General features: G+C 48.8%; 1 protein-coding gene across 1 annotated transcript in view; it reads right to left on the bottom strand.

Moving 5' to 3' along the window:
* Window positions 1-15,248, bottom strand: part of NXN (nucleoredoxin) — a 153,238-nt gene that overhangs the window by 16,340 nt on the left and 121,650 nt on the right. Inside the window, exons 2-5 of the mRNA XM_059378510.1 lie at window positions 11,126-11,243; window positions 9,387-9,520; window positions 8,847-8,947; window positions 6,986-7,092 (exon numbers count right to left, since the gene is read on the bottom strand). Coding sequence (XP_059234493.1) covers window positions 6,986-7,092; window positions 8,847-8,947; window positions 9,387-9,520; window positions 11,126-11,243 — 460 coding nt within the window. The remainder of the gene's footprint in view (window positions 1-6,985; window positions 7,093-8,846; window positions 8,948-9,386; window positions 9,521-11,125; window positions 11,244-15,248) is intronic.

The following is a 15,248-nucleotide window of genomic DNA, read 5'->3' as shown; positions in this document are numbered from 1 at the left end:
GGGGGAAGGGGAAAGGATTTCAGGGGTGGCCCCAAGCGTCGGAAAACAAAAGCAAATGAAGCGAGAGGAGAATAGGGAGGTCAGTGGATTGCCAACATCCCCAGTCATTCCCACGAGACCTCAGCCCATGTTAGGCTTGATCTAGAACTACGGGACAACTGGAAAATGCCAGATTTCTACCTCAAGGCCCGTCTCCCTCCCAGTGCCAGACTGCTGAATCCACACCACCAGCTGAGTGTCTAATGGGCATCTCAAACGCAGCATGGTCAGAATTAAGCTACCGTTCAACTGAATTCATACGGCTGCTGGCCACATGCCCCACACCCAGCGCACACAGCTCCCCCAACTCCGCTGACGGGGGCTGCCTCCTTCCGGCCGCTTGGGCAGGAAGCCATGGAGCCGTCTCTGACTCTCCCTCACTCTCACACCCCACATCAAATCTGTCAGCAAACTCTAAGACCCTATCCTCAAATTCTGTCAATAACCTGCCCGGTCTTACCACCCCCACTGCCATTCTTCCTCCCTGATCACTGCCATCTTGGCCCTGGATGACTAAAACATCCCACAGCAACCCCCAAATTAATCTGTTACTGAGGTATCGCTTTAGCATGGGGTCTAGAACCGAACCTGTGCCATCCCCGAGGAGTGTCTGTACTTGCAAGAAACTTGTACTTACAGCTGGCTGGTAAGATCAGTACAAACTACTGCATAAGAACTTACCAACAACAGGCACTTCCAACAGAAACCAGACCCCTGATGCACGCGGAACCCCGCCTCCCCAACAATGCCATGAAGCAGAAGATTGTAAGTGGCTCTGTGAGGCTGGAGGGAGGAAAACGCAGGGGGATGGGCTCTGGGCTGCAGCAGCCACATGGGCCACTTGTCTCTCTCCCCACAGGTAGGTCCATCACGAGTCCCAGTGTGAGGCCAAGTCACAGGGGGTGCTCACTGTGTCCACCATAAGTACCAGTGGATGATTTGCCTCTGGGATTTCTCTTCTAGTTTAGATTAAGTGTCACTATGGCACTGATCACCACTTTATTTTATTTTATTTATTTTTTTTTTTAAAGATTTTTTTACTTATTTATTGGACAGACAGAGGTCACAAGCAGGCAGAGAGGCAGGCAGAGAGAGAGGAGGAAGCAGGCTCCCTGCTGAGCAGAGAGCCCGATGTGGGGCTCGATCGCAGGACCTTAGGATCATGACCTGAGCCAAAGGCAGAGGCTTTAACCCACTGAGCCACCCAGGCGCCCCTGATCACCACTTTAATCAAAACTTTCAAAAGGCTCCAAGGTGCAAAGGGTCAAGATCAAGATGTGCGGAATGGTGCTCGAGGCTTGCTAGGAGGTGGTGTCACTGACTTACTGCCCACTCTGCCCTACAGTACACTACAGGCATCCTATTCTGACCTTTGCCCTCGCCATTCTCTATCTAAATCCTGTCCATTCTGAAAGGCTCTGCTCCAGAGCCACCTGTCCTAGGAAGCCTTCCTGGTTCAACAGCTCCAAGCCAGAGTCTCATCTGAATTCAGATTATTCCGCTGCGCAGCCGGTCACTAGGTGCTGCCTTGAGAAGGATCCTGTGCTTCTTTCCACACTCTCAGGTCACTGCGCCTTAGTGCGTGTCTGGCTTGATGGGGCCAGAGGCAGACGGATCAAGGTCAGCTGGCAATGCCTCCCAGGATGCCCTCAGGAATGGGTCCTAAGGCTTCGCCCAAGAGGTCAGTGATCAAGGAGGCAGTCAGCACAAACACTGTGCCAGGGAGACTATACACCTGAGAGTGAGAAAGCAAGCGGCTCGGAGAGGGGACAGGTCCACTCTGAAGAGAGACTAGCACAGAGGGCAGAGGGGGTTGTATACCAGGGAGCCAACCAATGAGCAGCAGCAGGCCAGCCTGAGGCAGAGGACGCTCGCTGGTGGGAGCTAAGATCAGCCTGAATCTCATTTTTTCACCGTGGCTAGCTGCGCCTGCACACAGCGCCCCTCCAGGTCAGCCTGCTGGTTCTTAACTGAGAGCCCCTTGCAGTCCCCACCACATGCGTGCTTCTCATCCCCACACTGCCAGGGCCTTAAGAGTTGGTGCCAGATCAACGTGTCTCCGAGAAGTCCCCATTCTCCTCCTCCTCAGTCGTGGGCAGCCACTTTCCGGCTGCCCGGGCCACACCTAACAACCGCAGCTCCTACGTCTGTAATATTTATAGGTTGGCAGCTGCGGAATCTGAGTGTTCCCTTCTCCGCTGGCCGAAGGCAGGCAGAACGTGATCCATTTAATTCTTCTGTGCCCTGCCCAATAGTCTGTAGGGCAACCTTGAACAGTGCAGCTTGTGATCTCTCCTTCTGAGACTGCTGTTCTGTACCAACCCTTGCCACACTTCCCCAGGGTCCCCAGAGGCATCTCACGGAGCAGAGAGAAAGGGCACAGACTGCCACCCTAAGTGACTATGCATGATATAGACCATCTTTCGGTAATTGTTAGTTTCAAGTGATTCCACAGCCTTAGCACTGACTGCCAGGAACACCTGCGTCCCACCCCACACCTTCCCCATCCAGTAAAGGGCTCTACCTCGGGGAGGAAAGATTCCGCTCATTGATGGCACGGGCTGGGAAAGAATGTGCCTCTGCATGGAGTGGCCTTGTGGTGGCTGGGACAAGTGGCAGTCTTCTAAGCCCTCATACAAAATGGCACTTACTGGACCAACACTTTCTAGTTCCTCAAGACATCATCATACTCTGCTCTTGAGATTATCCCCCAATGTAAGTCTCCTCCTGTCCACTCAAGGGCAGCACCAGGCTACTCTTCTGGTTTCCTATTTCCCACGGAGCTCAGTGCATGGGCTTGGTGGTTAGCGGAAGTTCAAGAAATAGATTCCCATGCATTTAAACCTACTCTGCCTTTCTTCCAAAAAGGATTGGAGATTGCTTAAAAAGTATGTGATATAAGCCAATAAAAACAGATGAAAATATCCTCCTGAAGGGAAAACAGGAAGAGTAAATGAAGCTAACAGGGTCAAGGGCATGCAACAAAAAAGGTGAGTTTTGCAAAGTTGCTAAAAGTGGTTAACAAATTCAGCTCTGGGTTTTCTAGGGGTTACGGGGCGGGGGGATGTGGTCCATAATGAAATCCAACATACACAAAAGATGAAGGAAAAAAACTAAAAACAAAAATCCACCACTTGCTCAAGAGAAGTTCAGCTTCTGCTGGGCACTATAGGATAATTTCCTGAGCACTAATTCCTACAAGTGGGATTTCTAAATTAAAGGTTTTGTAGATTTTTAAAGGCCTTTGATGTATATTGCCAATTGCTCTCCTGAAAGTTTGTCCTGATTTACATTTCTACTAGCAGTCTGCTCTCTTCCCTACACAGGGATTCTCTTTTAGTGGGGATCGTCGTGCTCGGAGTTCTTTGCAAAGGAGATAGATACAAATTCAGTGTTTTCATCTGTAAATCAAGGAAGTAAATTATGCTGAATGTTTCTCACGTCATATGAAAATGATATGATCCTATCATACCAATGCCCTGGATGAACTGCCTGCCTCATATCCTATACATAGTTTTTACTAAATTCTCTCTCTTTTTTAAAGCTTTTATTTATTCATTTGACAGAGAGAGAGAGCAAGCGCATGCGCGCACAAGCAGGGGGAGAAGCAGGGCCCCTGGGTTCATGACCAGAGCCAAAGGCAGAGACTTAACCAACTGAGCCACTCAGGTACCCAATTCTCTCTTTTTTTCTAAAGAGATCTCTTTTTCTATTAAAGATATTGACGATTTGCCATACATGTCATTAATATTGTTGGTTGCCTTTGTTTAAGTTTTTTGACATCCAAAAGTTACCTTTTCTATTGTAAAAGGAAATTTAACCCTTTCCTTCAAGTTAATCTGTTAAATATTTATTAAGGCCCAACGCTGAAGCCTCTCAATTTTACTGAGGATAAGAACTAGTTCAAGTTCACTCAGTGGAAGGTAGAGACAAGACTGAGTTGTTGGTGGCCTAGACAAGAGAGGTGGTATCAGTGAAAGTGGAATAATATGAGAAACAGGAAACAATGCCCCAGGCAAAGATCCAAGAGGCCCCGGGCCTGGTAGATGTAGGAGAGTTGAGATCCTTCTTGGTATGTACCTCTAAGATGCCTCCGCGGTCATATGTGAGGATATGCTCCACGGCCCAAGCATGTCGCAGAGTCACGTTTTGTGCACATTTGTGTGTGAATACATGCATGTACACAGACACGTACAGAAGCTGGAAGAGAGGAGGCAGGAGAAGCCAGAACATGACTGAAGGGCCTTTGTTGGGGAGTCAGAGGCAGACACATATCAAAGACGCCTGCTGGTGTATAGGGGGAGTAGAGAATAGAGAAAACTCAGGAATGTCTCTGTATTGCTGCAAGGACCAAGATGAGAAATCTATGGTCCTCAGAAGAAGCAGGGTACAGCTGCATGTAAACATGGGCACTTAAGGGCAGCAAAATCTAGGTATCACTAAGAAAAGCTCTGGAACTACCCAGCCTACCAGTAGGTCTCACCTAGAGCCCCTTCAAGAACATCTAGTCACAACCCAGGGACTGAGGCTAAGGGACATTCACACTGGCTGACTGCACCCCTTTCCCACTATGCAGTTAAAATAAGATTGTGATGGGATGCCTGGGTGGCTCAGTGGGTTACACATCTGCCTTTGGCTCAGGTCATGGTCCCAGGGTCCTGGGATCGAGCCCTGCAAAGGGGGGCCTTGCTCACTAGGGTGTCCGCTTCTCCTTCTGCCTGATGCTTCTCCTTCCACCTGCTGCTTCTCCTCCTACTTGTGCTCGCTTGCTCTCTCTCTCTCTTTCTCTCTGACAAATAGATAAATAAAATCTTAGAAAAAAAAGTAAGACTGTCACATCTCCTTTAAGCGACACACAGGGTCACCTCTGGGGTGAAGATCTGAATCCTAGGACTAAGGTGTGTTTTTTAAGTGAACAAAGGGGACCGAGGAAAACATTCAAAACCCTCCAGCCCTGTCCTTTCCCTGTCATACTCTGATTGCAGAGGACCCTTGCCCTGGATCTCTTTCCCAGTAGCCCTACACCGGCAGGGCCTCTGTGTCTTCTGCTGATAACATTCTTTCTCTTCATTTTACATTTAAAACTCCTATGGTTTCCAGATCTCCTTTTGAATGTAACATTCTTACCTTCCCAGCCAATCTGGATTCCCTGTTACAGGCCCCGCTAGCACTGGGGACACCTTCCTTCAAAGCACTCACAATCACACTTAGGTTTATTTGTACAATTGACTGATGGGGTATGAGCCTCCCGTTTAGGACTGTAAGCACCCTGCGGGTAGGGATGGGGTCTGTTTTTACTCAAGACTGTGTCTCCCAGGCCCAGAAGAATAGACCTCCTCTAGCCAGCTCTCAGTAAATAACTTGTCAGATGAATGAATGTAAGAATTCAGAGACCTGAAGTTTCACTTATCCTCACAAAGGGGCAATTTAACCCTCTGTTCAGTACCACCAGCCAAAGGTCATTCCTGATACTCCTCTCGACAGATGCTGCTCCTACACCAAGGCCCGCATGATTTAAGTCTCTGTGCAAACAGAGTGCAAGAAGGAAATAAACTTGTGATATTTTCTTAAAGTCACTCAACCCAGTACCCTTCCTTCTGGACCAGTAAACAATTCCTATCTATCACTTAGCTTTTGTTGGGGAAGGGAACTGATTTCATTTTTTTAAAACGAGGCATGAGCCTCCACAATCCTGAAGGGTTAGCTTCAATAAGACCTAGCTTATCAATACCCAAAGTGTGGTCCCTGGGCCACCCGCATCAGTGTCACTTGGGGGCTTGCTAGAGAGGCAGGATCTCAGCCCCACTCGTAGCCAGACCCAGGGAATCTGAATCTGCCTTTTCACAAGCTCCCTAGAGGCCTCTTATGTGCGTTTGGAACGGAGAAGCACTGACTTAAAATTAACTGTTCATTTTTTTTTAAAGCTTAGCTCCAAACAAAGCCATATGCTTTCTCTAAATGGTAAAGAAAAAGCTCAAAGAACCTTATGAGTCCCCTCTAAGCTGTGGAATTTGTGGCTAAATTTTGATTTGCCTTTTTTCTTCCCCCTCCTACTCCCTATAACACAAGAAGCACTGAGAACTCAAATATTAGCTGTGTCTGCCTAGGGCTAACCGGGACCTGGTACTATGGCTACCAAGGAAATGAGTTTAATCCTTTTTTTAAAAACTGAGTTATAACTGACATAGAAGAATGCATTTAATTCTTAATAGGTCAGTTAAGTGCTTTATCAAGAGAAAAGCCAGCCGGGTGAAGGCTGAGAAGAAGATATTCACATTATAGAGAATAAAAACACAGTTTGCCTCATTTAATAACTGTTACTCCCAGAAAACACACATGATTAGTACTTTAAGTCCTAGTTTTCAACACTCTCGGGAAATGAGTTTTCTCACCTACAAGTCCCAGCCACTCAGCCCTCACTACTGTGCATCAGGAACGAGAAAATGCTCTAGATCCCTTACGCTAAGAATGCTCCCAGAGACTCCCTGCTGCAGGGGCTTATCAGGCCCACTTTGTGGATAAGGAAACTGAGGCTCAGATCATGATAATGAGCGATGAGGAAACGGAGACTCAGAGTCTCACTGATGGAACCAAAGACCATTCCTAGGTCTGTCTGACAGGTACCCTTACGATAGGGTTCTGCCCACGTCATTTGGGATTGAGGGCTCCACCGCCCAACTGCATCAGAGCACACGAGGTCAGGCGCTGAGAAGGGGCTGTTCCGCCTGGACAAGTACTTCAAGAAAAACAAAAACAAAAAAACAATGGCTTTAATGGGATATAATTTACACACTGTAGAACTCACAGCATATAATTTTTAAGACAGCCAGGAACACGAACAGTTATGGAAATAAAGATGTCCTTTTCCCTCTAAAAGAAAAGCCAAAGGTGTGGTGAGCCAGTCCAGCAAGTCTTCAGGGAGCCCCATGGAGTCAGGAAGGCCTACCTTGGATTCCGTACAGCCGGTTGAGGCGTGACCGCCGGGCCTCGTCGGTATAGGGGACAGCGAGCCAGGGCATCTCACTGAAGTACTGTTTGAATGAGTCCTCGGACCTACAGAGACACACATGGAAGCAAGGCTCGGTTATCCCCAAAAGCACCACTGCAGGGTCCTCCCTGCCTTCTACCAAGCTACAGTCAGGGCTCCACAGGTTTGGCACCCCTATTGTGCTCCTCGGATACCAGATTACAGGGTGAGGGGGCGATGGACTATTCTACCCCCTCTGGTGTACACGGAGAAGCAACAGCCTCCTCACAACAGGCAGATGTGAACTAGGCCATTCCAAGCAGCCCGCTCCCTGGGTCCTAGCAATTGAACTCCGGCCCAACTTCTCATTTATCAGCAGCGATAGGTAGCACTTCTATAAGCAGCCTAGGTGTCCAAGGACACTGCATTCCCATGACACTTCTAGTCTGTGCGTATGACAGTGTATAAGCACACTCTTAACCAAGCGGAAGCCTGGGATTCCATGTATAAAAAAAAAACTATAAGAATGACAGATCTAACCACAGTGATAGGAAGCAGATGAGGGGCTCCCCGGGGCTGGGGTTTGAGGGTGCGGACTGAGAAGGCACCTTGTGATGATGGAAATGTCTATACTGATTACAAGGGTACATACACTGGTCAACAATCATTGAATTGTACGAAAGTGATACTTCAATAAAGTTTTTTTTTTTTTTAAGATTTATTTTTTTGACAGAGAGAGAGGGAGGAAGGAGACAAAAGGTGGGAGAGGGGGCGGGAGAGAGAGAGAGGAAGGGAAACAGGCTCCCTGCTGAGCAGAGTCTTTGTTTTTTTTTTTTTTTTTTTTTTTTTTAAGCTTTAAAAAGGCGATTGCTCCATGGGTTATGCCTTCAAATCTAATCCCCAGTTCCATGCAGAGATGGGGATCTGGGGATGGAGCACGGCACAGTGCAGACTTCAAAGAGACAGAAGGGGGGGAACCTGGGTGGCTCAGTGGGTTGGGCCACTGCCTTCGACTCGGGTCATGATCTCAGGGTCATGATCTCAGGGTCGTGGGATCGAGCCCCCCGCATCGGGCTCTCTGCTCAGCAGGGAGCCTACTTCCCCCTCTCTCTCTGCCTGCCTCTCTGCCTACTTGTGATCTCTGTCTCTGCCTAATAAATAAATAAAATCTTTAAAAAACAAAAACAAAGAGCAGAAGGCCCTCAGTGTGCTGGCATCCTGGAGAATGTTCTGTGAACAGGGACTTAAGAAGCAGGAGCACCTGGTAGCTCGGTCTGAATGGGACCTGGGGTTTTGTGATGAAGGAGGGTCATTGATGAGTAAAACTAACAAGAGGGCCTGAAGCAGAGGAAGTCGCAGTGAAAAGGACCTGACATGCTCCAGGAGTAGACTTCACCCTTATTGTCTTTAGGACAGCCCCAAGGCCAAGCATGTGGCCAGAGTGAGGGGAAATTGTGGCACAGCCATTCCAGACAGGTGTCAAATTTCATGAGCCTCTGGCTCTTTCCTTCCCATCCTTCCCTTCCAAGCCCTTTCATCGTAATCCAAAACGCTGAACACATCAGAAAATCACATCCTGATCTCTAATGACCCAGGCTGGAAGTGGACAGGCCTCAACATTTACAGCAAGGACAGGTTTTTCTCGGCTCCCCTTCAGACAGCTGTGCGAGGAAATCTGAAATGTATCTCTCCGTTTGCCAATCATCCCACATAAGCCTTCCCCAACCCCCATCTCCACACTCTACCCTTGGGAGGTGAGGAGATGGTAAGGCCAGAGAAACGCATGTTAACCACCTCTGGAAAAGGAAACCACATAGCCACACGCCCCAGCTCGCGTTACCTGTCTGCACTAACAAAGATGATCTCAAATTTCTGGCCTGCCTCCTTGATCTTCCGGTAGGATTCCACCAGGACCCGGGTGAGGCTTCGGCAGGGTGGGCACTGCAAGAGGAAAGGGGGATCCTGCAGCCTGACGCTGGGTCTGGCCTTCCCATTTCCCAGCCACTTGCCAAGAGAGACCGGGTAAGCAGGACCCAAATAGGACTGGGAGAGCAAAACCCAGCTTATTCACGGGCGCATCCCACCCACACAGGGCATGCAAGGGGCGGCAGTTCAAACAAACCCCCCATAGAGACTGCTGGAAGCCTCATCAGAAGGGGTCAGGAAGACTATCCTTTCAGACCAGTCAAAAGAAGTCATCTTCTTGCTGCCATCATCATTCATAATAATAAGCGCCCATAACATGCCAACAATGCGTCAGGTACCGGAGGAGGTAAGAACACTGGGGAGACGTGCCCGAGCAGTAACACCTCCAAGAGCCCACCATGATGGGCCCTGGTGGCAACATCCCCGCTCCCTTCCGTCTGGACTGAACACTCACCCAGTGTGCGGAGAAATAGACTCCCACGTGAGACCCCTCCAGGCTGCTGCTCTCCAGGGACTGTCCATTATTTCTAAGCAAGGGCCCTGCAATGACTTCCCTGAAGGGTTTAGGTCCCCAAGGGAATTCCAAACCTGAAAACAGGCAACAGATGGTGAGAACGTTGTTAAGATTCTTCCTTACTGCCTCTGGCCCAAGAGACCTCGGAGAGGCACAGCCCGACAGCGTTACCATCAAACAGTACTAGTACTTGTTAACACAAGCGTAGACTCTGGGGCTAAAACACAGGGACACAGGTGGAATCCATTGGTGGCAGAGCCCCACCTACCTCTGAGACAGTGGTTCCTGAACCCAGGTGATCACAGGGCCCGTCTACTGGGCAGGGTGGGGGGTTGGAAAGTTACGGAAGCCTGGGTCACATTCCGAGTCTTGGAATCTGGGGCTAAGGCTGAAGAGGTATGTCCAAAACATGGCCAAAGAGACTCCCCGGGTAGGTCTCTGATGCTGGGCCAGGCTGGGGAATCACTGCCTCATGGAGTTTCCTCAAGTCCAGCCCTGGAACCTCCACAGCTCCCAACTCTGACGGCGTTTTAGAGTCAGCCAGGGAATTTTTGAAAATACGATGTTCCTGGGGCCCACCCCCAAAGATTCTGATGCGGTTGGTCTGGGCTGGGGCCCGGGGAACCCAGTGAGAATTAAATCCAGTCAAAGGAAAGAGTAAAACTCACTCAACCCAGATGTTCTACATTCTGATGACACGTAAGCCCCAGGCAGGAAGAGCAACAGAACAGTGTTTTCTCACGGGGTGGTCCGTGGACCACTGCCTCAGAAATTGCCTCGGGTGGGGGAGATGGGAGAAGCACAGACTGGTTAAAAATGCAAGTGGCCAAGCCCACCACAAAACAAAGGGACCCTAACATCTCTGGAGGTAGGGCTGGGAACTCTGCATTTTTAACCAGCTCAGAGTAGAGAGAGAGTGTGTGTGTGCATGTGCATGCATGCGCTTGTGTCTGTGTGTGTGTGTGTGTGATCCGAGAAAGTGAAGACTGGGTTCTACCAGGCCTGGGTTTTAACTGAGGGCTATTCTTTGAAGCAGGTGAAATTTTTACCGGAAGAATCCGTGACCAGGGTTGAATCCCCTAATCAGGAAGTGAGGAAGGGAAGACCTCACGACACTTGAGGGCTCCAGTGCGGCAGGGAGAGAACCAGAGCTCGGACAGCCAGTGAGCAGGACGGTGATAAGCACTCGGCCGCTCACCCGGCTAGTCAGCAAGGCCTACGCTGCGGGACTTGAGCAGCACCAAGAAATGAGGTCAGTCACTTCCGGGGCCAGGAGAGCGACACAGAGACTGTGACTTTGCGATGGTGAGAGTTTAAAAAGACAAAAAGCCCACAACCTTCGAGTCCGCCTCTAATTGTTAAGGTGATAGTTACTATGGACACAGCACCGAAGTCCATCTCCGGGCTCTCATGGCTTCTCACTCAGCCCTCAAAACCGAACTTCCCTTTTCCCATTCCATCTCCTTTGGCCCATGAGTTAAAGCCCCCAGCAGGGACATTCTCATCTCTTTAAAAATCTTAACCGTGACCTGGAGAATACTGTAACTTCCTCATGGCCATACGCTCTCGCCGAGTAAACCCGCTCATAGACATTTCATATGCATGATCTCTGCCACTGGGGACGAATCAGGGTAGGGGGACGGAGCGGGGAGTCCGGGATGGCCGCGTCAAGGTCCTACCTTCTGGGTCATCGCGGATCACCAGCAGCCCATTCCTGCACACGACCTTCCCGGTGGTGGCGTCTAGGAATATTAGTGAGGGAATGTTGGAAATGCGGTATTTGTTCCAAAGTTTAAGCTGTAAGAAGAACAGTGAAACAGGTGGTTAAGTCCAAGCCACACGAATTGCAGCGTCCCTTGTGCGCTTCAGGCCCGAGCGGTGAACGAACCGGAACACACTGAAGTACAGATCAACCAACAAGCCAAGCTGCAGGCCCATGCACCCATGGGCCCCTCTGGGGCAGGGCAGGGGCATCTGAGTCCCACCCAGGCAGGAAGGGAGGCTTTTTGTCGGTGCCTCTCAACCCTTCTGAGCGTGCAGGCGCTCCCCTGCTTCCCCGGCTCTGCTGTGCCCCCTGAGCCCCAAAGGAGAGGGGACAAAAATGAGAAATGTAGCAAACCATAAAAGTTAAGATAAAAATTAAAAAAATAACCGGGTTCCCGCACCTGGAGCGCCAGCAGTGTCCGTGTGTGCCACTCACCCACAAACAAGGGGGAAGCAGCATCCTGAGCCAGCCCCAGCCCTCAGTTCTCGGTGCCACTTAAAACAACCCACAATCTACTGGCAGACTCTTGAGGATGGCTGTGCGAACAGCCCAGGACACGGAGCTGAGTGGGGGCCGGCTCCCTTCCTGTGCTCCCAGCCATCGGGGTGAACACCATTCAGGTGGGCCACTGGGCGCTCTGGAACTTGACTGCCAAGCCCAGAGAGTGACATAATTACACAAAATGTCCAACTACCAAGGTGGCTCCAGAGAAGAAAGAAACCAGGGGAAACAGAAGAATGGCCCACTGGTGATTTAGCTGCAGCCTCCCTTCCGGGGGCCGGGGGCCCAAGCAAGGGGGCCGGCCGCCTGGGCATTGGCAGAATGGGGCATGGATGTGTCCAAAGGAAGCAGGCACCAGAAGTGCAGCTGCACAGAGCAGATTACTGTTTTCAATCCAATCCCGAGCAGCAAGGGAGTCGGGTGGGGTATATACCAAGAAGTGTGAGAGCTTCCCCTGTCTGTGGAGACCTGAGTCTTGGCAGGAAAGGCTGTGGGACCCCACCTCCAACTGGCTGGGTCCCACCTTCACAGTGGGCTTCCAAACCAGCCCTTCGAGCACGTCGTTTGCACTGCCCAGAGCTGCATCATTCCAGAGAAACCTGATAGAGGCTGCAGCGTCTACATGTTTAGAAGAAGTTGTTCGGGGCCCCTGGGTGGCTCAGTGGGTTAAAGCCTCTGCCTTCGGCTCAGGTCGTGATCCCAGGGTCCTGGGATTGAGCCCCACATCGGGCTCTTTGCTCAGCAGGGAGCCTGCTTCCTCCCCTCTCTCTCTGCCTGCCTCTCTGCCTACTTGTGATCTCTGTCTGTCAAATAAAATAAATAAAATAAAAAAAAAAAAAAAGAAGAAGAAGAAGAAGTTGTTCAATGACAGAACAAGACCATCCTGTTGCTGGGTTTGCTCCGAAAGTTCGCTAGTGCGAGGATCCAGCCAGGTTAATAAGCTTGAAAGAGGGCAGGGAGGAAGATGAAGTGACTTCTCTGGTTTAAAAAGTAATTACTGGGAAAGAAAAGTAATGATTGGAAACAATGAGAAATGTAGCAAACCATAAAAGTTAAGATAAAAATCAGCCATGACTCACCACTAATGAAAGCTGGGACAGCTTCACATTTCTACCAGCGGTCAATGAGAGAGCCCATTCCTCAGTATTCTTACCAGTGTTAGTTTTTTGTTGTTGTTGCTGTTGTTGTTGTTTTAATTTGACAGGAAGAAATGAAGCCTTGTTTTTGTTGCTTATCTTTTACTCATTGATCTTTAGGCATCTCATGTCTCACTATTGTAAGCACACTGTTTCTTCCCCATATTTTTTTGTGACTGGTGAGTGCTAAAATGCACTCAACAGATACTAACTGGCACTTACCAACTTAGCACTAACCTCCTTCCTTAACTCCGCACAAAAGATGCAAGAAAGAACAAGGCAGATGAAGTCATTGCCTTCACAGAGCTTCTTTTTTTTTTTTTTTTTTTAAGATTTTATTTATTTATTTGACAGAGAGAGATCACAAGTAGGCAGAGAGGCAGGCAGAGAGAGAGAGAGGAGGAAGCAGGCTCCCTGCTGAGCAGAGAGCCCGATGCGAGGCTCGATCCCAGGACCCTGGGATCATGACCTGAGCCGAAGGCAGAGGCTTAACCCACTGAGCCACCCAGGCGCCCCAATTTCACGGAGCTTCTATTCTAGTGTGAGTGACACACAACAAAACAAACAAGACTAGAGCAGTAATTTCAGATACTTGAATAAAAGAAAAAAGAGCAGGCTAAGAGCAAAGGCATCCTGAGGGGGGTAGTGGTACCTACTTCAGAGAGAGATCAGGGAAGGCTATCTTTGAAGAAACGGCATTTGAGTACAAACCCCTGATAGGAGACAGAGTAGGATATAAATCAGAAATCATCACTGCCTGCAAGCTCTCAGGGGTCACGGGCCTGCATGAGGTTCTCCAAGGATAGGACACAGCTACAGATGGAAAGGCACTCCCGGGCAGATACAGGGGCAACCCACTAAAGACTGAGAAGGAGTGACAAGTGACAGAGGAGGAAAACAGGAAGACTCTGGTGTCCCAAAAGGCAGGTGGTAGAAATGTTTTGGGGCGGAGAGATTAGACTCCTGTGTCAAATGCCACTGAGACATTGAGTTTGATGAGGACAGGGAACCAACCAGCGGATATGGCAACCAAGGTGATTCACGGATGAAAGACTGAGGGAATGGAAGACAGAGGGCCTGGGTGCTGCTCTGTCCAGGACACACACCTGGAGTGGGAGGGGGACCAGACAGACTCGAATCTGCTTGCCAACACGAGACACCTAGCAGAGGACAATAATTAAAGGAAAGGTTGTACAGGGGAAAAGAAAATGGCAGAGAAGAGGCTAAAGTGGTGACAACAGACGACTTTCCCTTAGAGTTTTGCTGTAAAGGGAGCAGAGCACAGGACTGTAGCTGGAAAAAAACAGGATGAGGTCAGAGAGAGGATATTTTAAAGATGAGGTCAGGGGGTGGATATTTTATAGATGGGAGATACTTTAACATATGCTGTTGGGAATAATCCAGATCAGGAAAAAACTGATGAGAAGGAAAAATCCAGGAACAAAGCTGGTGAGTAGGCCAGAAGGTGGGATCGAGATCATAAATAGAAAGACAGAGCTGGAAAAGCAGCTAACTTTTGAATGTAGAGTATACTCTTACTTCAAAGCACATTGGAGCCTGCATAGAAAGCCATGCTATTTGTAAATAAAGGTAACTTTAGCTTCTTTTTTCAACCTTTATACCATTTCTTTCCTTTTCTTATAGAACTAGATTGGCTGGAATTTCCAGAACAGAACAGTAAGTAGCAAGCATCTCTAACTTTTCTACCTGATCGTAATGGATAGATCTTTTACTATCATATGTAATTTCAGCCCGTGGTGTGAGATATTCTTTACACGATTATTATTTAGCTGTAAAAGGAAGGGAATTCTGATACATGCTATAACATGAATGAACCTCCTGGACACCACGCTAAGTGAAAGAAGCCAGTCACAAAAAGACCAACACTGTGTGATTCCATTTTCATGAGGTACTTAGAGTAGTCCAAGTCGTAAAGACAGAAATTATAATGGTGGTTGCCAGGGGCTGGTGGACGGTGGAGACGGAAGAAATGTGGCATTAATGGGTTTACAGTTTCAGTGTTTTTCTTTTAAAAACTGATTCACTTCTTTGAGAGTGTGAGATAGAGAGAGAGAGAGAGAACGTGCGCGTAAGGGAGTATCAGCTTGATCTCACGACCCTAAGATCATGACCTGAACCAAAACCAAAAGTCGAGCACTTACCCTACTAAGCCACCCCAGTGCTCCTAGAATTTCAGTTTTACAAGATCAAAAGAGTTACAGGGATGGATGGTGGTACTGGCTACACATTGATGTGAATATATATAACACTATTGAACTGTACACTTAAACATGGTTACGATGGTAAATTTCATGTCATGTCTATTTCACCACAAAAAAAAAAAAAAAAAAAAAAAAAAACGCCTCCCATTACTTTTTGACCAGGAATGGATGGCTACTT

Source organism: Mustela nigripes, chromosome 16 (genome assembly GCF_022355385.1).
Source record: "Mustela nigripes isolate SB6536 chromosome 16, MUSNIG.SB6536, whole genome shotgun sequence".
Taxonomy (NCBI): Eukaryota; Metazoa; Chordata; class Mammalia; order Carnivora; family Mustelidae; genus Mustela; species Mustela nigripes.
The sequence above is the reverse complement of the archived record's forward strand: the minus strand, read 5'-3'. Positions and strand labels throughout refer to the sequence as shown.